Source organism: Muntiacus reevesi, chromosome 6 (genome assembly GCF_963930625.1).
Source record: "Muntiacus reevesi chromosome 6, mMunRee1.1, whole genome shotgun sequence".
Taxonomy (NCBI): Eukaryota; Metazoa; Chordata; class Mammalia; order Artiodactyla; family Cervidae; genus Muntiacus; species Muntiacus reevesi.
This window is the reverse complement of record NC_089254.1, coordinates 91,753,475-91,776,511: the sequence shown is the minus strand read 5'-3', so window position 1 is coordinate 91,776,511 and position 23,037 is coordinate 91,753,475. Positions and strand designations below refer to the sequence as shown.

The 23,037-nt window shown below is 38.3% G+C and overlaps 1 protein-coding gene across 1 annotated transcript in view; it reads left to right on the top strand.

The window, feature by feature from the left end:
* The window catches only part of CHCHD3 (coiled-coil-helix-coiled-coil-helix domain containing 3), a 287,381-nt gene that overhangs the window by 46,382 nt on the left and 217,962 nt on the right, over nt 1-23,037 (top strand). Inside the window, exon 3 of the mRNA XM_065939307.1 lies at nt 15,659-15,740. Coding sequence (XP_065795379.1) covers nt 15,659-15,740 — 82 coding nt within the window. The remainder of the gene's footprint in view (nt 1-15,658; nt 15,741-23,037) is intronic.

Here is a 23,037-nt window from a genome sequence, read left to right as displayed (position 1 = left end):
TGTGCTTCCAGACAGTGTAATAAGAAAAACTGTGTTAGAAATAAGACTTTATTATCATAGTGGTATGTGACTGTATTTTCTTTGAGTAATTTGCCTTTTAAGAATGGGGTGTAGGCAGGATGGCTGTGGGGTAAAAGAAAATGAAAATCAATTTTGTTATCTTGAATCTTGGGGTGTTGTTTTTGGACACTTTAATTCCAGTCAGCTCTCCTTTGGTGTATAGAAAGTGGTTTGAACTTCTGTTAGCTGAGCTGGTATAATTTGTACAGTGGATGTTCATGATTGAAATGATAGTTTTTGTAAAAACTGGAATTTTTTCCCCTGTTTATTCATGCCTCATTTAAAATGGTTATGAATATAAAAATGTGCTTTTGGTAAAAAATACTATTAAGTATAAAGAGAGAAAAATGATCCATTCTCCCCAAATTCAGAGATAACCATCATCATTTTGTATATATCATTCCAGGCCGTATATGTGTGTGTATTTCTTGTGCTTTTTTCAAAGCTGGACATATACAAAACAAAATGAAGAGCAACAGTATTTTCAGTTTAGTATCTTGTCCTTTTCAGTTACTTGTGAGACTGTTTTCCTGGGATTAATATTCTTTATTACTTGTTTCTTAGTATTAGCTTGGTATTTTGTTATATGGCTGTTCTGTTTTACTATTTGACCACTTTCCTATTTTTGCATGTGTAATTTGGTTCCTTTTTTCATTATTTTATATGTAAAAGATATATTACTCTTCCTTGTTGTTTAAGTCTTTCTCATTGCCATCAGCCTTCATGCTTCTAAGAGGAAGATTTAATAGTCATTTAAACTGGCCATGAAAATGAATTTTTAGACAATCCTTGATCAGCATCAATTTTACCTTACCCTTTAGTCTCCTCTTCATTCATCATAATCTGTGACTTTAGTAATGTTCAAAGACAATGAAAGAGATTCAAATTCATTCTTGTTACTGTCAGATCAAATTAATTTACAATAAATATGTGAACCTTGGAGATCAGAAGCTAAAATACTTATGTAATTGGACCTGGACATCAAGCTAGATCCTAAATCCTCTTGAAAGATACACCACAAATTCTTCTGTTACATACTCTTTTGCTGTGGGTTTTAAAAATTGTAAATCCTAGCATGTTGGCATTCTGAAGGATATATGGCTTAAAATAGCCTCTCACAAAATATAGTATTGCCTCAATGAAATGTTATATAGCATCAGTCAGGATTTTTAAAATGAAATGCCGGTGGTTCTTCAGTTGAGGGGAGTTTCATTCTGTTTTCATAATGAGTTCATTTTGGACTTAAAATACCTCCTCAGTCCATTTCATCTTCAAGAGAAACTTCATTGGTAGTTTTACAGATAAGAATTTAAGTCATAGAGAATAGAGTCAGGAATAGAACACAGGTCTCTTTAAACCTGATTCTTTAATTAAAATTGTTTTGTTTTGAAATCTGCTCTTATGTCCTTTAAGAAAAGTCAAATATAACATGCTTTCGTATTTCACAGTCCTACGGTGTATGCACACACACACATAAACACACCTTCAGCCCATGGTTATAATTATAAAATGAAAATCTTCCATTTTCATGTGTGGCAGGTTGTACCATATGATTATTTTATGGCTGTGTTTCAGATGCATATCAACTTAAATCTGAACATTTTATGCTATCTTTTAAAAGATATTTTTATATTATATATGAATAATGTCACAAAATTCCTTACCGTAAACTTCTTTATAAATTATATAACTGAGATCAAATACGTTAAAGCCATTTATAAGTGATGAAACACACAGCAAAGTCTTATTAATTTGGATTCACTTAATTTACAGTTTGTCATGAAATTAGAGAAGATTTGTATTTACTCATATGAAACGAGGTCGGGGTAAGCGATAGCGTAGATAGTGAGGGAGGGTTTGGTAAGAAAATTCCAAGGGGAAATCTCAGATTACTTAGCACATTATTTTATGTAGTCATTGTGAACCTTGGACGTTACTATTTACAGAGGATAAGTTGCTATTCTAATTATTAGTTTCATTAAAATAGTTCCTAGGGACCTCTGGCTGATAACAGTTAAAATAGTTAAAAATAACATGAATGTGTATCTTTTAAAGTATCATATGTTTAGATTGTACCCTTGCTGCTTTCCTACCATTTATTCTATATAATTTCGTAGTATATGCTCTAGTAAAAGCTAATTTATTTTTGGTGTTTATAGAAAAATTATTCCTTATTAAACCCTTCAGTTCCTTAATTTCAAAATGGAATCTCTGTGAATTATTAGAAGTTAATTTAGAGTGAATAACTTTAAATCCTTTTCTCATTTTCTTTGAATATAAAATTATAGCCTTATTGAACTGTTTGTTCAATATTAATTCTGATATTGTCACCTATGAAAGATATAATTTTAATTGGCCAAGAGCTATCTGATGTAGATAGTTTTGATGGGAAGTGTGTCAGCTTGAAATAAATCTATGCTTGAGAAATTTACTCTTAAAGACATTAATCTGAAAATGTCTGTGAATGCCTAATGCATCTGAATAGTTTGGGTAGGTGGGTATCACCTTGTCTCTGTGTGCATTCTTATGATACCATAACAGTGAGCGGGGGTCTTGAGGCTGTAATTTGTAGTCACTTTGTGTTTCCATTGGATTCTTAATGAAGTCCTTGTCCTTATTACATGACATATTTTGAGGCACCAAGAGAGGGAAAAAAAAAAAGACAGTTGGATGATTTCACACAAAGTGGTTTTGGATACCCTAAGGAAGAGCAGGAGCCTGACGGCTTACAGTTCATGAAGTCACAACGGGTTGACTAAGTGAACCACACCCGCACACCAGCCGCCCCCTCCCGATCAAGGTGAGTGGGACTGGGCAGATGTGGCTTTGGTGAGTATGGAGAGAGAGGAAGCTGGTAGTATTTGGGCACCTCAGAGCAGAGGTCACGTGGGAGGAAGGCGCTTTGCTGTCATCACCAGATTTTCATCTGTGTTTGAAAAGTCCGCGTTACTGGAAATGCGTTTTTTGTCATTATCACTGGTCATACAGACTGTGAAGTAGCTAGGTTTCCCATGTTTATCTTTTATCAGGGTGAACATTTTGGCCCAATCTATGATAGTGTTTTTCAGTGGTGGGGCAGCACTGCATCCAGAGAGGCATTTTAGAGATCTGTGGGGGAGCCACTGGTGTTTAATGGGGAGATGCGGACAGGGATCTAGACAGCTTGCAGTGCCTCAGGGAGTTCGGCCCCTTGAAAAACTGTCCTGTGTCCTCGATTTCAGAATGTCCCATCAGGAATTCTTGCAGCTGAAAACCTGCCCACCCAGCCCAGAACAAACAGAAGGCGTGTGGTTTTGTATAGTTTTAAGATACTCTGAATTTTCTGGGGATGCAACTGCTCTTGTCACAGTAACCATAGCTATTGCGTATGTGGTGGTTTAACAGAAGCTCAAGAGTGAGCCTGTTTTACTGTATCTAGTGTAGACTTGAGGGCTGATTCCCTGGTGGTTCAGTGGTGAAGAACCCGCCTGCCAATGCAGGACACGCAGGTTCGATCCCTGAGTTGGGAAGATCCCCTGGAGAAGGAAATGGCTGCCCATCCCTCTAGTATTCTTGCCTGGGAAATCCCATGGACAGAGGAGCCTGGCAGGCTACAGTTTGTGTCCGACTCTGTGATTAAACAACAGTAGCAAGTGCAGGCTTGAGCATTTACATACTAAAATGCCGTTATTCTTTATAAATTAATTTCTCTCTCTTTTTTTAATGTTACATTTAGGGTATTATATTGATTAAAAACCTTGTGTCTTTATTATCTGTTTATTTTCAGCATAGTAGAGGGAGTGTTACAAAATACTTTATTTTGCATTTCATCCTATCAGGGTGAAATGCACTGGTCTGAGCAAGGACCTTTTATGTCATCCCAGGTGTTCCAAACCACTTACATCCTAAGCCTTAAGCACGTGACATAACTACTTCTGAAAGACAGAGTGTTCTACAGCCTTTCTCTGTGTAGCACTAGTATGAAGGAAATTTGTGGATCTTTAGGAATATAATCATAATAAATGTCATGAAGGAAATTTGTGGATCTTTAGGAATATAATCATAATAATTGTTTGTACTATTCTGTTGAGTTGAACTTGACTGTAGATAATTTTACTTTTAGGAAAAAGAGTAAGTACATTCTTGTGTTTAAAAGATAGGATAGTGCCTTTGTTCTTGAAATTCTAGTGCACAGTCTTGTCTCTTAAAGATGGTGAAGTCATTGGTGATCAGTGATTTCACAGAGCTTCCACAGTGCTTCACAGAGAATTATGTTTGGTTTGTTAGACATTGCAACCACCTATAACTGCATTGAAATAGGGTTTTCTGAACAACTAGGTGGATATTCATTGGATGAAGGAAAAAAAATAACAGGGCTATAGATAAAAGCGAGGCTGACCTAATTTTCACAGTGTGAATTAAATAAAAAAAAAATACGAAGCTCAGGGTATTGCACTATAGTTTAATGAAAAATATTATACCAATATGTATTATGCTGCCTCACAGTTTTAATATATTTGAACTACCATAAATAAAATATGAATCAGGTATGGGTGTAAAATCTCAATTGCTTTATTTAAAACTTCCCAGGAGAGGCTGTTGTTCTGCAGTGGTTAGCTCATGGGTTAAGTAGGTCCTTTTTGGCATCTCACCCTAAATGGACTATAAATGAAGCCACTGAAGCCCAGAGGTCTGACTCTGATCTGCCTACTGTTTTTGCTGCCTAGTGGTGGGCCAATATCTAGAAATAGGACTCTAGGTTTTTTTTTTTTTTTTCCTACCTTCTTATAGAAAGGGCTGTCATTGGGTCAGAACTTTTATTTTCATTCAGAAGAAGAAAAGTCTTGAGGTTGGAGTTAGTTGACATTTCCCAGGGCTGTAGGTGGATTAGAAGATTCTGTTTTTAGACTTTTGCTTTCCTTGGGCTTTGATTACATGCAGAGATACATTTAAAGTCTTCCTTGGGAAATAGTGCTGGCCAGAGTTTGAAGTACTAAATATTTTAGTTGAGTTTAGGAATTTTATTAGTAGTAATGGATTTTTGGCTAAAATACCATTTTTATCACTAGTAGGAAGAAGGAAGAATGATTTATGACTTGATATTTTGACTTTCTATTTACCAAAGCAAATTACTTAGGCTAGGACATTAGTCTTGGCTAAAGCCCTTTGGCACATGAAAGTAGGCTTGTCCACTGTTTCAGTGTTCTAAACTGTACGCTTAGAGAAATGTGCTGTGAGCCTTGCTTGCATCAGCGTGGTAATTAGGAAGGAGGACTGGAATATGATATATCAGTGTGAACTGGTCCATGCTACTGTACAACCAGATCTTTGTGAGTAATGTATACATTATAGTTTCTAAATTACTTTTGAGCAGCGACCACTAGCATTCATCAGTCTTTTATAATTTAGTTGCAGATTATTGATTATGACTGCCCTTCAAACACGCACAGGTCTCCACCAATTGCGAAAATCATCTTTTATTTATAATCTTTCCACCTCGTTCCTTTTTGTTTCATTTCTAAACTTGGTGAAGAGAGGCCTGTAATTGCTGCCTCCTCCCACTGGTTCCTGATGCCCGGACCACCTGATCTCCATGCACTCCATGGGACGGTGGGTCATCGCAAGCCGCGCTGCCAAGTCTTCCTCCTGTGCCCGGGATAGACATGAAATCACTGAACCTGGACTAGGCCGTGGAGTCCTGCACACAGTGCCCCCGGCTGCCGCTGCCAGCTGATAGGAATTGGCATGAGTCGAAATCTGTTTCACTGTTTCTGCACAGGGTACTTTGGTTCATATCTTGCTTTTCCCATTCCATTTCTTCTTGGTCCCTAATGATATTCTTTCATGCCTCTCCTTCATCTGATGAATTTTTAACGCCTATTCTTTAGCCTTCTCCTCTCTTTATACATTTTCGTTTTTTTTCCAGGAAAATGCACTGATCTCAGATCTGTAACAGTCATTCCCAAATCAGCATTTCCAGCCAAGTCTCAAATCAAATCTGAATTTCAGGTTCAAATGTCTAATTACCTGCCATTCCATGTGGTGATTCTACCATTACTTTCAATTGAGTATGTCTGACACGAAACTCATTATCTGTCTTCATTTAATTGACCATCATGGGTGTTGGTTTTCTGGCATCTGGGTGCACCTTTGACTTTCTTTGTTGTTCATCTCTCAGTCACAGATGATCGGTTTTCCGCATCAAAGTCCTTATATCTTAGAATCCATGCTTATGGTCAGTGTCCGAGTTCAGGTCCTCATCAGCTTACGCCAGCACTGCGCAGGCTCTAGTGAGCACCTCAGATCTGGTGGGCTTGTTAGCACACAGATTGCTGGGTCCCACCCCCAAAGCTTCTGATGTATAGTTCTGGGGTGCATCTGAGTTTGCGTCTCTTAACAGGTTCCCGGTGATGCTGCCGGGGGACGGGGGCAGAGAGAATGAAGCTGCGTTTTGAGACCCACTCATTGCTTTACATTTTCCCCATCCAGTTTATCTGCAAATCTCTGTGAGATTAGACTTCCTATAACACCCCATTTCATTGCATTATTTTCATTTTTAAACATGTTTATGATACCCTCCTTAACATTTCTTATCCAAGCTCCTACCTAGTTTCCAAGACTCCTCACAAATGAGCATAAATTACCCTTCTTTTCTTTTCTTTTTTTTTTTTTACAAACAAGCTTTAATGGTTTCCTTTCCATTTGTCTAGTCTTATGTCCTTGCTTTGGTCCTGATTCCTTCGTGAACCACTCCATGACTACACCCCCACCTTTGTAAGTTTCATTAATACTAAACCCCCACAGCACAATTTTACTCATTCAGACTCTTATCTCCTTAATGGTAGGAACCATATGTCTTCATTTCCTACAGAGCCTAGCATAGGATTAAATCATTGTGGATTTACTACCTAGTGAATTGATCGATTTCTCTAGTTTGTATATTCTTTGAGGCTGCTTGATTTGGGAGAAAACAATTAAGCAAAAATAACTTCATATACTTAAGCATTAAACCTTACAGCTAGTACAACAAGCTTATGATGAATATCCATCCCTCTCTCCTTTATAAATAATACACTGTTGGTAGTGGTGGCCCAGGAGTGTCCCCAGGAGCAGAAACCTGGTGATGGTGTTAGTGGCAGAGTTGGAGAGTTGGGGAGAAGTCACTTGTTTTGAATTTCTTTTGGCAGTCCACACTTTTTCCTTAGATAACATGTGATTTCACAGAGTGTGTTCTTAGTTTTTTCTGAATCATCCCTAAGTTACCTGAAAAGTTGGGAGCTTGCTTCCCCTAATGACTGATGCTGCCTCCACAGGTCAAGCAGTAACATGTTTATTGAGCAGCTGCTGCGTGCCTAGCAGAGTCTGCACAATATTGCTGTCTCTCTCCCTGCCCTTCCTTCCCTCCTCTGTGTTTCCCGTTTGTCTGTAAGGCATAGAGGATGTTTTTGCTAGTTTTCAGGGTGAGTATTTGCTAGACAGTTGTCCCAAATGGAGTGGAATGTCACTTCAGAGGAACAGTGGGCAGTATATGTTGTCATTGATAGACCTCTTGTTCTTTCACCTTCCAGTTATTGGGCTTTTCAGGGAAATGGAGGCTCAAGCATGAATTTGGTCCTGTCAGGCTGTCATTTAACACAGCCGTGTTAAGGGGAAGGCTGTTGGAGAGTTTCTAGTCTGGGTTCTCATTTTACAGAGGAGACAGCGTTGGCCTAAAGCAATGACGTGTTTTTGAACAAAGTCACAAAAATGCATTATGACAAAGCCAGGCTAGATGGGAACTGCCTTTACATCCAGCTTGGTCCTCTCTGTGTGTTATGGATCTTTATGGAGAAGCCTTTGAAAATGGTCACGCTCAGGACTACTGGAGGGAAACAGAAAAAGTTTGGGTGGCTTTAGTACTTCCTTTGGGGCTGGAGATTTAATGCTGCTGAATTTATAGTTTTATCCCCAGTGAACAAAATACATCCATTTGTGAAACAAAAAAATTAAGCTATGCATCAAAAAGCAATATCCAGAGGTAATTATTATTTTTTAATTTAAATTATAGATCTTATTTTCCTAGAGGCTGTGTGAGATTTTGCAACTATTATTCAGGATATTAAGACATGAAATACTAAGTGTATCTGATTCTCAGTACTGGTTTATGAATTGTCTCCTTAAAAATGTGGAGACTGTAGAATATGAGTGATGAGCCCGTCTGCTGCTATGCAGCGTCCGCAGCCCGTATTGAGGTTTGTTCTCACATAGGACGGAACATGGAGCTGGTTTCCAGGAGTGCTTGTTGTAAGGCAGACAATAAAAGGAACATTATTTGCATATCATGCCATTCAAATTAGAAATTTACGGAAGCATATAAATCCTCATGGAGCAATAATACTGCGAAATAAGCCATTAACTTGATGCGGTTGATGTTTAGGTTGCCATACTCTTTGTAACACTGTACCTTCTGATTGGATATTTATGGTTATGAAAGTGCAGTTAAGGATTTTCCTTCCAACATCATCATTAGCTTTGATGTATCAGTGGCCTCAGTTACCCTGCCAGGTATCTAGACAACTGGCATTTTTTGAAGTCAGTCCTAGGTTACATTACCCTTAAGGTGATGGTGAATGTTACTGTCAGCTGAGTATCATCATACTTAACACTCCGTGTGTGTGTGTGTGTGTGTGTGTTTAAATCAGGTTTGTCTGCTAACTAGACGGTGCCACAAATGGATAATGGCACACTGTTACATGTTTCTTTCTAACCCCGGAGATTTATTGTAGCCATCTTTTGACTCTTCTAATCAAACCCTGTACCTTTTATAAGATAAGGAGCATGACAAGATTTATCCTGCAACCCATGCTGTGACTCATTTACTCCTGATACACTCTGTGTTGTATTTCATTGATTGCATGGATGCTTCCATTATTATTTTTTAAACAATCAGTGCTCTTTTTGTATTAATGAATTTATTGAAGTAATAAGATTAATGGCTATTTCTGTGGAGCTGAAAATTTAATTTGGCTGTACTTTGTGGTGTTAGCTTTGGCTCAGCTATCTCAATCCTGGCAGAGTCAGTGTTTATCTAAAATCTGCTGCTTGTGTTATGCAATTACATACATTTATTTCCTTCTGAGAGTAGATCACCATAGTTCTCTTTGGTGTTTTTAAACTAGCACATGAAAATAATAGGCTTTATAAAATTGGATATGATACATATCAGTAAATAGTAAGGCCAGAAATAGAAATGGAATAAAGGAAAAATCCCAAAGGACCTGACATTTCTCTAAGAGGCAAGCCATAATTTTTATTAAATAACTTATGGAGATTGTTTCAGAAATACTGTAATTGGGGAGGGAATTACAATGTAAGGATTATGTTAAGAAAATGAAGAAAAGGGAACGTCATAGTGGAAAAAGTTGCAAAAGGAAATTGGTATGTCCCTTGAGATCCGGGGAATCTGTGTAAGTCAAATCATGGTTGTATTTTCAGTCTTGTGTTTTCATGACATAAGCCATTGTGTCTTGGCTTGATGAGCCATTCATAACGGCATTTTGTCTTTTGGAGTTATTTCTGTTCATCATTCAGGGAACTATCTTAAATATATTTATAGTGTTCCATCTCCTCTACCCCATCCCTCTCTACCCCACATTTAACCAGTTTCTGAAAACAGAATTAGGACATTGTCATGCAACATAAAAGACAGGTGAAGTGTAGGAAATTAATGCTACTCTTTCTCTCAGAATTAAGACCATGGTGTTCACAGTTCCAGAGAATACTAAGAATCAAGTAGTATAAGATTAGGAGTTTGTTATTTGATCCCCAAGTTAGAAATTCTTAGAATTTCTTAGAGTTTAATTTAGTAATTTAGAATGTGGCTAAGAAGGACAAAAGTTTGCTAGGTGGTCAGTAAAGAAGAATCATTGGAGTAACCAAAACATTTTCTTTTTTAGAATGCTGTTTGCCTAAAGCAAGCATAAATTTGAGTTGTTTTTAATTCAGATACTTGTTACTTTCAATAGTAGTTTCAAATAAAGGGTTTAGGGCAGACTTGCTGTCACCAAGCAGTTTTTTTTTTTTTTTTTTTCCTTTTTTATTTTTCAGTGGGTTTTGTCATACATTGATATGAATCAGCCATAGAGTTACACGTATTCCCCATCCCGGTCCCCCATCCCACCTCCCTCTCCACCCGATTCCTCTGGGTCTTCCCAGCCCACCAGGCCCGAGCACTTGACTCATGCATCCCACCTGGGCTGGTGGTCTGTTTCACCATAGATAATATACATGCTGTTCTTTTGAAACATCCCACCCTCACCTTCTCCCACAGAGTTCAGAAGTCCTGCATATAGGGCCATCGTTACCATCTTTCTAAATTCCGTATATATGTGTTAGTATACTGTAATGTTCTTTATCTTTCTGGCTTACTTCACTCTGTATAATGGGCTCCAGTTTCATCCATCTCATTAGAACTGATTCAAATGAATTCTTTTTAACAGCTGAGTAATATTCCATGGTGTATATGTACCATAGCTTCCTTATCCATTCGTCTGCTGATGGGCATCTAGGTTGCTTCCATGTCCTGGCTATTATAAACAGTGCTGCGATGAACATTGGGGTGCATGTGTCTCTTTCAGATCTGGATTCCTCAGTATGTCTGCCCAGAAGTGGGATTGCTGGGTCATATGGTAGTTCTATTTCCAGTTTTTTAAGAAATCTCCACACTGTTTTCCATAGTGGCTGTACTAGCCTGCATTCCCACCAACAGTGTAAGAGGGTTCCCTTTTCTCCACACCCTCTCCAGCATTTATTGCTTGTAGACTTTTGGATCGCAGCCATCCTGACTGGCGTGTAATGGTACCTCATTACCAAGCAGTTTTAATGCTTAACTTTTCCTCACGTATTTTGTGGTCATTGTCATATCATGTATAACTAATTGACCAAATGCCAGTCTTTGTGTTTATTAAGATACATTTGCCATTGAGAAAAAAATTAAAGTGGTTTCTGAGAACATTTTACCATGTCCATGAGTTACAAGTATGTGAAGAAAGCATCCTTTTGTCTTAATACATTTAAAAAGGAAAGTGAGAAATGGATGTTGAAAGCTTTGGAACCCTACTTACTGAGTCTGAACTAGTTTTGCAGATTTGCCTGGCAAATCTGATGTATATGGTTTGAAAATTTCTCATTTTTACTTTTTCTCATTTCACAAACTTTGCCAGTCCCCAAAGATCTGCTTGGAAACTCACTGTGCTAATAGGCAAAGTTGGCCTTTCCTGTGCTTCTGTTAAAGTAGTCCATCCTGAAACACTGACCTTTTAGTTTAATAACAGTTTTATTTGAGAAAATGTTTAGATCCTGGAGCTGAAGAGAGTGTTTTCAGAAAGGCCATTTTAAATAGTGGTCTCCAAATGGTATATCTGTTTTCCCTCATGCACTTTGGACCTATCTACCTAGAAGAAATGTATTGTTGCTTTCTGTATTCTATTGATTTCAAAACAAATAACATGAAACTTAGATTTGCTCAAAACCCATTACCACACCAGTTTATTTTCCTGCCTGGGCTTTGAATTGCTATTTTAGATTTTAAACTTTATGCTTGGTCATGTTTTATCTTTTGTTATTTTACATTCTCCATTGTAGCTAAAGTAATTACTTTTTCAGCTGTGACCTTGGACTTGGGACCCAAAAGGGGTGTGTGTGTGTGTGTGTGTGTGTGTGTGTGTGTGTTTCTTTTCCAGGAATAGCTATGGCATTGAAGAGACAGCTGTGCTTTGACTGACCAGAAGTGATGGGAACTAGCGGGTCCCTTGGGCGTGTCTTCTTCAGTGGCTTCGAGAGCATCCCTGTTTGCATCTCTGATGCTTCGTCCTCTCACCTTTCTTCCTCCACTTGTGGCCTGTCTAGGTGATTGCACCACTTTCTCCATCTATTTACCACCTCATCCCATGGCAGGTGACTTGGCAGGCATGAGAGGCAGGAGGAGAGTGTAGAAAAGGAAGACAAGCCTTCTGCACTTTCTTTTCTGCAGTCTCTCTTGGCATGGCTGGCTTCCCAGCCCCCCACCTGGCCACCATTTGGAAATGGAGTCCTCACCATTCTCTTTGAGGTTTATCACAGCATCGTGAAAAACTCACTGCTGCTCTTGGCTTTTTCCCTGGTAGGAAGCCCCTATGTGAGAGGCATTCATGGTTGTTGTTCACCTGCTAAGTCATGTCTGACTCTTTATGACCCCATGAACTGCAGCCTGCTAGGCTTCTCTGTCCTCCACTATCTCCCAGACTTAGCTCAAATTCATGTCTGTTGAATCGGTGGTGCTATTTCACTGTCTCAGGCTCTGCTACTCCCTTGTTCTTGCTTTCAATTTTTCCCAGCATCAGGGTCTTTTCTAGTGAGTCAGTTCTTCATGTCAGGTAGCCACAGTATTGGAGCTTCAGCCTCAGTCCTTCCAGTGAATATTCAGGGTTGATTTCCTTTAGGATTGACTGTTTTGATCTCCTTGCAGTCCAAGGGACTATCAAGAGTCTTCTCCAGCACCACAAGTCAAAACCATCACTTCTTTGGCGCTCAGCCTTCTTAAGGTTCAACTCTCACACCCATCCATGACTGCTGTGAACACCATAGCTTTGACTGTACAGACATACAGTACACATGAGGACATGTTGGATCAGCTCCCTTAGAAGACTGATCTCACTGCTTCATGCTTAGACCTGGTATACCAAGGTCTTACCAAAGCCTCATTCTGTTGAGTGAAATTCAAGTGAATTGTGATCAAGAATTTGATTGAATTTTGCCTGAGAAAAATTTTGCTGTGATAATTTGATTATCCTGGCAGATCTGTGTGATTTTGCACATAGTCTGACTGTGCATTGACCCAAACTGATATACTACACTTTAGAGTATAGTTTCATCGGGTAGTACTAACTGGGTTAAATATGTGTCTCAATTTTACTAATAGAGCTACCAGCTGTGAACAACTGGAAAAACTGTGTCATGTTATTTTGCTTGGTGATAAGAAGGCAAGGAAGCCGTGAAAACCATCACCTTGTGGCGGGCATAGCCTGGAACTTCACAGCCAGCTGATACCTGTGTAACCTACCCGGTCTTATTTTTGGATGAGGAAATCAAAACTCAGCTAGGTTAGCTGATTGACCTAAAAGCCTAACTGATAAAAAGACAAAGTCTATCCAGACTCCTTGACGAGCCATTACTGTCTGTAATTTCTCTGCTGGGTTTTGTATTGTTTACACTTTTAGTGCTGGAAAAGGAAAAAAAAAATCTTACAATTTGCCTGAATCAAACAATTCCTTTTTTAGTTTTTTAAAAGGTTTTTGTTTTGGGTGGCTTTTTCAAAGCAGAGACTTGTCTCACGCTTTAGACTACCAAGAAGAAGAATGGCAAACAGCAGAATAGTGTGTGTCTATATATATACACGTATATATATTCAGTTCTAATGGAGAACATCCGTCTGAGAGCAACTTCTTGAGAAAACTGTCCAGAGAGGCTAGTAACTTTCCCAGGGTCCCCCAAGTTGCTGATGGGCAAACTGGGATCAAACCTTAGCTAGTCCTTGCATCTTTCTCTGGTTCCTTGTCCATCATTCTTTGCATTTATATTATATTATTTTTTCAGCTTTATTGAGAGACATTTAACATATTTTACTATTAACTCACTAAAGTGTACAGTTCAGTAATTTTTAGTATTTGCAGATTGTGCAACCATCTTACAGTCTAGTTTAGGACATGTTCAATACCCCCAAGGAAATCCTATACCCTTAACTGTCACTCTCCATTCCCCAACTTCCCTGCCCCAGACCTACTTCCTACGTCTGCATGTTTGCCTTTTCTAGACATTTCATATCAATGGACATGTGCAGTATGTGACCTTTTGTGTCTGACTTCTTTCACTTAGCATTTTTTCAAGATTTATTCATGTAGCATGTATTAGTACTTCATAACTATTTATGATTGAATAATATCACACTGAATGGATATACTACCATTTGTTTATCCACCCATCAGTTGATGAGCATTTAGATTGTCTTTGCTTTTGGGATATTATGAATAATGCTGCCATAAATATTCATCTATAAGTTTTTGTGTAGACATGTTTTTCAGTTCTCTTGGTTATATATGGTATCTAACAGTGGAATTGCTGGGTAATATGATAACTGTGTATCATTTTGAGAAGCTGCCAAACTATTTTTATACTGACTGCATCATTTTACATTCCCACCAGCAGTGTATTAATGTGCAGATTTCAATTTCTCCACATTCTCACTAACCCTTGTTGATTGTCTTTTTGATTATGTTTGAATTGGTAAATCATTGTGGCTTTGGTTTGCATTTCCCCAATGATGAATACTGTTGCGTGATTTTTCATGCAATTATTGGCCATTTGTGTATTTTCTTTAGAGAAATACCTGTTTATGTCCTTTGCCCATTTTTAATTATGTTGCCATTTTATTGTTCAATTCTGTGGTAGGTGTTTTTATGTTCTGGATATAAGCACCTCAACAGCTATATGATTTGCCAGTATTTTTCCTTATTCTGTGGGTTGTTTTTTCACTTATTGATGATGTCCTTCGATGTTGCTATTTTCTGATAGTCCACAACTAAGAGAAAACATCGTTAAGACCTTTCATATATCTTCTTTTCTTGCTGTTACCCAGTGTCAGCTAAATTTTTTGCGTATTTCCTAAGGCAAGGTTGTTATAATGTCAAGATTATCAAATAAAATGTCATCAAAGAGCAGAGACAGTACTGTCTAGTTTCCGTCTAATAGGCTCAACAAGTTGAAATGCTGGGTAAGGTCCTGTTGTACTCCTAGAGTTTAAATGTTTCTGGTGCTTTCTTGGTCATGATTTTGGGTAGTGGGTTTTGGGTAGTGAAGAGGAAATAGTCCTTGCTTATTTCTTAGGGAGGGCTCTTAAAGAGTATATAAAATTTGTCGATTTATTTGCTGTCATAGTTGTAAGACTCATAAAACATATTGTACAAAATCTTCTAATTGGAAAGCCAGCTGTTTCAGAGAGCTCCAGCTGTGATCTCAGCACTGTTCTGTGTCTCTCTCTCTTCAATTGTTGGAACTTGAATTTGAAGGACGTGTTTTCCAAAAAATATGGTTTTAACATTTTCATGAGTCAGTAAATTCCCTTTTTTCATAAATCATGAAAAAATGAATGTAACCACAAATGACTTTATTTCTCTAATAAGTGGTTTTTAAAAATGTTCGATTATCAAAGTGGGAGTGTTTTGATGTCATTTTCCTCTCAATTCCTTCCTTACAACCTCTCCCCCTCCTCTGTGCAGTTGTCAGACTTCAGTGGTAGGACATCATTTTAAAGAATTTGCACTTAATGGCTCAGTCCCCACTGGGCAGTAAGCAGCTCCTTGAGTTTATTACAACTTTTGGCAGGTACGGAGATTTCTAGGTCACCAGAGAACTCTTGATTAAATTACTCCTGAAGTGCACTAATTGGTCTTTTCCACAGTGCTTAGGTGGTTCCAAGGAGATACTGACCAGCTGGCAGAACTTTGCCTATTAAGATCTGGTCTCAATTTTGTCTTCCTGAGTATTCTCATGCTTTTGTTTAAAGAAGCCACTTATTTTATCTTTTTCCCCTCTTTGTTGATTTTAGTTTCTGATGAAGAATTGAAAAGAAGAGTGGCTGAGGAACTGGCTTTGGAACAGGCCAAGAAAGACTCTGAAAATCAGAAACGGTGAGTTTCACGGTGTTTGAGACAGATTTTGGTGGAGCTGTCATAATTATGCAATGCTTTTGGAGAGGAGTGGTTATAGTGAGACTCATCATTGATGTCTAGCTCAACTTCAGAATGTGCTGAACATAAATGGATGTGGCTCTTTTTGGTTTTGGATTGTGCTTGTAAAAGCCCTAGGTTATCCCTTTTCCAGACTCAGTTGTAAGTCACCATTTTATCTCTTGTATTGTTCTAAGTTGCATGAATAACTGAGCCCTGGTTTTTCAGTATGCGAGAAATAGTTCTTGAGGATTCTTCTGGCATTTCTCAAGCTAGATTCTTTTAGTGAATGTGTTTTTGATAGAAAATTACATTATCTACTGTGTATTGCCAGTATCTGATGGATCCTTGAAAAAGCACGAGAATTCCAGAAAAACCTACTTCTGCTTTATTGACTACTCCAAAGCCTTTGACTGTGTATCACAACATACTGTGGGAAATTATTCAAGAGATGGGGGTACCAGACCTCCTTCCTTGCCTCCTGAGAAATCTGTATGCAGGTCAAGAAACAACATTTAGGACCGGACATGGAACAACAGACTGGTTCCAAATCGGGGAAGAAGTACATCAAAGCCGTATATTGTCACCCTGTTTGTTTAACTTATATGCAGAGTATATCATGTGAAATGCTAGACTGGATGAAGTAAAAACTGGAATCAAGATTGCTGGGAGAAATCAATAACCTCAGACATGCAGATGACACCACCCTTGTGGCAGAAAGCAAAGAACTAAAGAACCTCTTAATGAAAGTGAAAGAGGAGAGTGAAAAAGCTGGCTGAAAACTCAACATTCAAAAAATGAAGATCATGGCATTCAGTTCCATCACTTCATGGAAAATAGATGGGGAAACAGTGGAAACAGTGTCAGACTTTATTTTTTGGGGCTCCAAAATTACTGCAGATGGTGACTGCAGCCGTGAAATTAAAAGACACTTGCTCCTTGGAAGAAAAGCTATGACCAATCTAGACAGAATATTAAAAAGCAGAGACATTACTTTGTCAACAAAGGTTTGTCTAGTCAAAGCTATGGTTTTTCCAGTAGTCATGTATGCATGTGAGAGTTGGACCGTAAAGAAAGCTGAGTGCTGAAGAATTGATGCTTTTGAACTGTGGTGTTGGAGAAGACTCTTGAGAGTCCCTTGGACTGCAAGGAGATCCAACCAGTCCATCCTAAAGGAAATCAGTCCTGAATATTCATTGAAAGGACTGATGTTGAAGCTTAAACTCTAATACTTGGGCCACCTGATGCAAAGAGTGGACTCATTTGAAAAGACTCTGATGCTGGGAAGGATAATAGAGGATGAGATGGTTGAATGGTATCACCCACTTGATGGACATGAATTTCAGCAAGCTCCAGGAGTTGGTGATGGACAGGGAAACCTGGTGTGGTGCAGTCCATGGGGTCGCAAAGAGTCAGACACAACTAAATGACTGAACTGAACTATGGGTATTAAGGTTAACAGTATTGTAGCTAATAATGAATGTCATAGATAGTACCCATGTTAATAAATAGTATTAATTAGTAATCAGTTCAGTTCAGTATACTCACTTAAAAATTCAAAGACTTTACAGATGTGTAAGGTTGAAAAAACAAAATCCTCCATAATTTCATTCTGTTGAAATAACTACATTTCATTCCTCTAGACTTTTTTCTGTGTACATACTTCTATGTTATTGTTGTCTTTAGTTCTACTTCTACTAGCAGTAGCAGCTAAAAGAGTTCTTTAAAGTTTTTATAATAAAAAACTGGAAGCAATCCAAGTGCCCATCATGGGAGACTAGATGAATGAATTATGGCACATACCCACAATGGAATATTAGATACTCAAGTAGATCTTACATTCTGAGTCAAAAAGATGTTGAAAAGCTATAAACTGAACACAATATTTGAAGCAATGTAGATAGTTTTTTGTGGGTAAAGCAGCGCCATGGACTGTAGCCAGGCTTCTCTGTCCATAGGATTTCTCCAGGCAGGAATACTGGAGTGGGTTGCCATTTCCTTCTCCAGGGGATCTTTGCAACCCAGGGATCAAATATGCATCTCTTGCATTGGCCATGGATTCTTTACCACTGAGCCACCAGGGAAGCCCTGGGGTAAAAGTTGTGCTTTTTAAAGAGTTAAAGTATAGTTGCTTATTCATAAAAATATGTGATTACATTTTAATACACAATAGTCAATTGCTTCCCTTCTTTGCTGTTTCTGAAATTTGCATATGGCACAAAGCATTATTATTATATAATCATGTGAATATCTTCCATGTGCACTATGACTACTACCAGTAGATGGTTTGTGAGATTGTGTGTGTGTGTGTGTGTGTGTGTGTGTGTGTGTGTGTGTGTGTGTGTGTGTGTGTTTTGGACTGTTTCACTAGTTTGCTTGAAGAGAGCTAAATGTAAAGAATCTTTGAATTGGTAAATCTAGTCTTCATTGGCTATAGGGGGTGGTGGTTTAGTCACTAAGTTGTGTCTGATTCTTGCGACCCCATGGACTGTAGCCTGCCAGGCTCCTCTGTCCATGGGATTCTCCAGGCAAGAATACTGGAGTGGGTTGCCATTTCCTTCTCCAGGGAATCTTCCCAACCCAGGAATCACACCCAGGTCTCCTGCATTGGAGGCAGATTCTTTACTGACTGAGCTACGAGGGAAGCCCTATAAGACCTTCAGCATATAATTTAACCTCATTGGCCCTTAAATATTTCATATCTAAAGTGAGGAGTTTATGAAATATTTTGTAATATTTCTTCTCTTTTGATGGAGTGCTTGGTACGCTAGGTCCAATTTGCCTGAAATGTCTGGAATAGGATGTGAGTTTTAGTTTATACCACCATTTTCTCAGGAAATAGAGAAGACTCACTGACTTAGGATTTTAAAAATCAAGATGTAATTAGTACTGCTAAAAGGGTTTGCGCATATTTCAATAGTTTCCTATGCAGCACTTTTTAATTATTTAATTGGGGTTCAGTTGATGGAGTATATAATTAGACAGTGAAGTTTATTCAAAAACATTTCAGACCATTTTCTTTAAGCAGAGAAAATCAGCATGTTATGGTAGAATTCCTTGTCTTTGAAATTTTGTTATTTTTAATTGAATTTTATTTTAATAAGTTTTTGGGTTAGACCTTCATATTTACTTTGCTTACGTTTTTCACGTAGAAGTTTTTTGTTTTCTTTTCTTCTGCCATGATACCGGCTGTTGTTACAACAATTCTAACTGTGGTGGTTTTTTTCCTGCCTCTGTTACTTAGCTCCCATCTGCTCTCCCTGTTCTGTGAAAGGTAAAGGGCAGATGAGGTGGATAAAAGGTGCCAGTGAGAGCCGGTTTCATCTCTCTTGTGGACTAGGGTTGGCAGCTTAGCTGTAACCTGGGACAAATGACTATTGATAAAGAATTTGTTTTCTGTCACTTTTAAGGCGAGTAGAGGGTGGTACAGCATTTTTTTTTTCCCCTCTCTCTTTTAACAAAATGTTTTGTTTGAAATCTTCATGAAAACTTCCAGCTGTCAAATCTTGGCAAAAAGTGTGTGTTTGTCTGTATAATAGTTCTTATAAGAGTCAATAGCTATTATTTTCTTTCTTTTATCAACCAGAGAAGAAACTTCAGAAAAAGCATTAAGAAGGTTTTCAGTGTCATCTTTTAAAAGCAACTTTTTCGAGAAGCACAGAATTTATAGATTATTTTAACTGTTGCCTTAATTGAATGAAGTCTTGAGAATGGTTCCTTGTGCCTTTGGATTGTCACTTGCACATCCTTGGCTTACCAAGTCTGCTGTTTTCACCCCAAATGCACGCATAACTATAGTTGGGTTCCTGAGCGCTTCAGTCTGGGACATAGACACAATCCAACATATGCAGAAAGGACTTTGGAAATTATTTCCGTTGTGATCTTTTTCTTTGTAGGATATTAATCATCTTTAGCTTTTTTATTATGGACAGTTTAAAGCACCTTCAAAAACAGAAGAGTACAGTGAGTCCCCATGACACTGTTTCAGCAATTCTTGTTTCATCTGTATCCTATTCACTCTACCTATGTGGTGAGTGGTATGGAGAAGCACTAATATTTTTAATAAGTTGGTGAATTTCGTGGCAGGGAACTACTCTGAAATATCTTCTGTCAGCCTAGCTTCATTTCAGTTAGATTTTTTTATTTTGTTTGAAAGACTGGAACTTAACTCTGGCCAACTTGGGAAGCAAGGAAATTTTTAGAAGCATATTAAATAGTTCAAAAGAATCAAAAGGAAAGCTAGAGAACCACTAGGTAGGGAAGAGCTAGGTACTACTTGAAGCTTTACACAGTGGGGAAGAAGTAATTCCCCTGGGTGATGGTTCCATGATAAAGGGAACGGATGGTGTGTGGCTGAATTTCATTGAGTGGAAGATGCCGTTAATTTTTAAGAAGCATTGTATTTGGTGTACCCCTAAGAAAAAAAATAGTTGCAGATAATAGCGTAGTAGTTTCTCTCTTAGACTTTTCTTACTGAAAGAGCTCATTACGATTGACTTTGAGTTTTTAAAAAGCTATCACTTGTGTGTTCATAAAAGGAAAATGTAAGGAAAATAAATAGGTTAAGGCAGTGTTGTCAACTAGGGGAGATTTTGGTTTCCAGGGGATATGTGGAAATGTCTGAAGATGTTTTTGTCTGTCACAACTAGTTAAGTCTTACTGGCGTCTAGTGGGTGGAGGCCAGGGATGCTGCTAAACATTCTGTAATGCACAGGCTACTCCCCCAAAACTCACAAAAACACACAAGAATTATCTGGCCCAGAATGTCAGTAGTGCCAAGAGTGAGAAACCCAAGGTTAAGTAAGGGATTCTCAAAACTTGTTCACTTTGGTCTAATTCTTCTAAATCGCTCTGTGGCTCGGGGTCTTGATGTCTGTATTTTTCCACACAGTGTCATATTCTGTGCCATCAGAACCTTGACGACGACAGCAGCCTCCTGCTGTTGTTCCTGGGACTTTTCCAGGCTGCTGAAAGCCAGTTTTTGCAAATTTTGATGCTTCTGCGCAAGCTGTGACAACTGCTCGGTGTCGCAGTGTGAGGTGCTCTCAGGCCTGTGGAGACTGGACAGATGGGGTCCCAGAGCTGAATTTCCTCAGGACCGTCTGCACACTCTAGACCGTAACCTCTGTTAGGTTGGAAATGATTTGTTGAGTGTCTGCCTCATCTCCTACCTAATGCAGAAACCCTTTTACAGCATCTCTGACAGGTCATGCCACACACATTTAGAACCCACTGAGAATCATTTACACTGAAGGTATTTTACTAGGAGATTTAAAATGTACGGGAGTCCTTAAAGTTTCTAGTTCCTTACTTTTAATTTGTTTAGAGAATTTTATTTTAAAAAGTTTTAGTTTTGGCTGTGCTGGTTTTCCTTGCTGTGCTGGGTCTAGTTGAGGTGATCAGGGCCACTCTCTGGTTGCAGTGCACGGGCTCCGCATCGCAGTGACTTCTCCCGTGGAGCACGGGCTCTAGGGCACTTGGACTTCAGTAGCTGCGGCACGTGGGCTCAGTAGTTGCAGCTCCTCGGCTCCAGAGCACAGGCTCAATAGTTGTGGTATACAGGCTTAGTTATCCCGAGGCATGTGGGAACTTCCCCAGCCAGGGATCAAGCTGGTGTTGCCTGCATTGCAAAGCAGATTATTAACCACTGGACCACCAGAAAAGCCCTGTTTATTTTGAAATTGAAGTATAGTTGATTTATAATATATTAATTTATGCTATACAGCAAAGTGATTCAGTTACATATGTATATATACACATTCTTTTTTATATTTGTTTCCATTTTGGTTTATCACAGTTATTGAATATAGTTCCCTGTGCTATACAGTCAGACCTTGTTTATCTAAGTCTCCACTTCTTTAATAGGCAGATCCAGCCTAATTAAAAGTTGCTTTCGAGGAAAAGGTTTCTACTAGGGTCACAGGACACAGCTGTTTATGAGCATGCTCTATATGTTTTATTCTCATTTGTAAAGCACATTTACATGTGGAATCTCAATTCATCTTAGACCTGATTCTGTTTTATGAGAATGTTGAGTGATTTGATGCCCTCCAAAATCACTGACATAAATTTAGTGCACGCACTAAAATCACTGGGTCTAATCTGGAATCATAGTTTTGCTTATGAAAACACCTAATGGATGGAATAGTTGCTTGGTGTATTGGGAGTCAAGAGCAAATTAAATGCCCATGTCAGCAGCTTGTTTTTCTGTGATACTCTGTGTATTTTGGATTATAGCTGACCATATTGTGTTGCAGCTAGAGCAGGCCAATGTAGCAAGGATTCAGTGTGCTACAGTTTGAGTATAGACTTTTAAAATGTGATTTACTTCTCTGCTCTGCCCTACCTCCAAAAGTCAGTCTCTGACAGCAAGAAGAATGTGACTGCTTCTGACCTCTGACCTTTGGTATTTGAATTTCACCTCTGTACCTATGAAGACAAGTAAAAGTTGCCTTCATTTTAATAACCTTTTTCAAGAAATCAAGAAGAAAAGGAATAGCTACTTGATGTAACTAGCTGTATATCCACCATTTTTAGATGGATGTTAGTTGAGATTTTACCCCAATTTTAATTACTTGAGAAATTAAATGCGATTTTCCAGTCATCAACACATATTACACAGTTGTTATTATGAAATAACATACCTCCAACCTGCAAGTAATCTCTAGGTATATAGTAATTAAAAAGTAAAGCAACTTTCAGGGAGTAAGTTCTGTTGATTGCTAATATTTACTAATGGCTTTTATCATAAAAATGTGGTTTTTAAGGTACCTGAAAAGATGAGTTAGCAGTCACAGGCAGTGAATCTCACTTCTGATTTATAGGTATTTGCTAAGAAAGTGATTACAGTTTGTACACTGTTGTGATGTGAACAGATTTCCCAGTGTCTGGCTCCAGTAGGGGCAGTGGACAGTTGGTTGGCTTTATCTGCAAACTGTTTCTTTATGTGCTCTGACATTTATGAGATCCTTCTATAATATAAAAATCCCAGTATATTAGATTAATTTTTTTATTAACCTCATTAAAGCTTTTTTTTTTTTTTTAAATGTATGTTGTGTTGCTTTTCTATTCCATTCTGCTTAAATATAAAGACCTAACTCACTCTGAATGAAATAGATCACATCCTAGCCATCCAGTACTTTTCACTGGGGAATGATTGAAAGTGCTGTGTAAGTACTAGGTATTTGAAATCTTTAGCCATCTGCTACTTTTATCTTTATTTTTTCCCAAGTGTCACTTTTCTATTTTTAATAGAGAC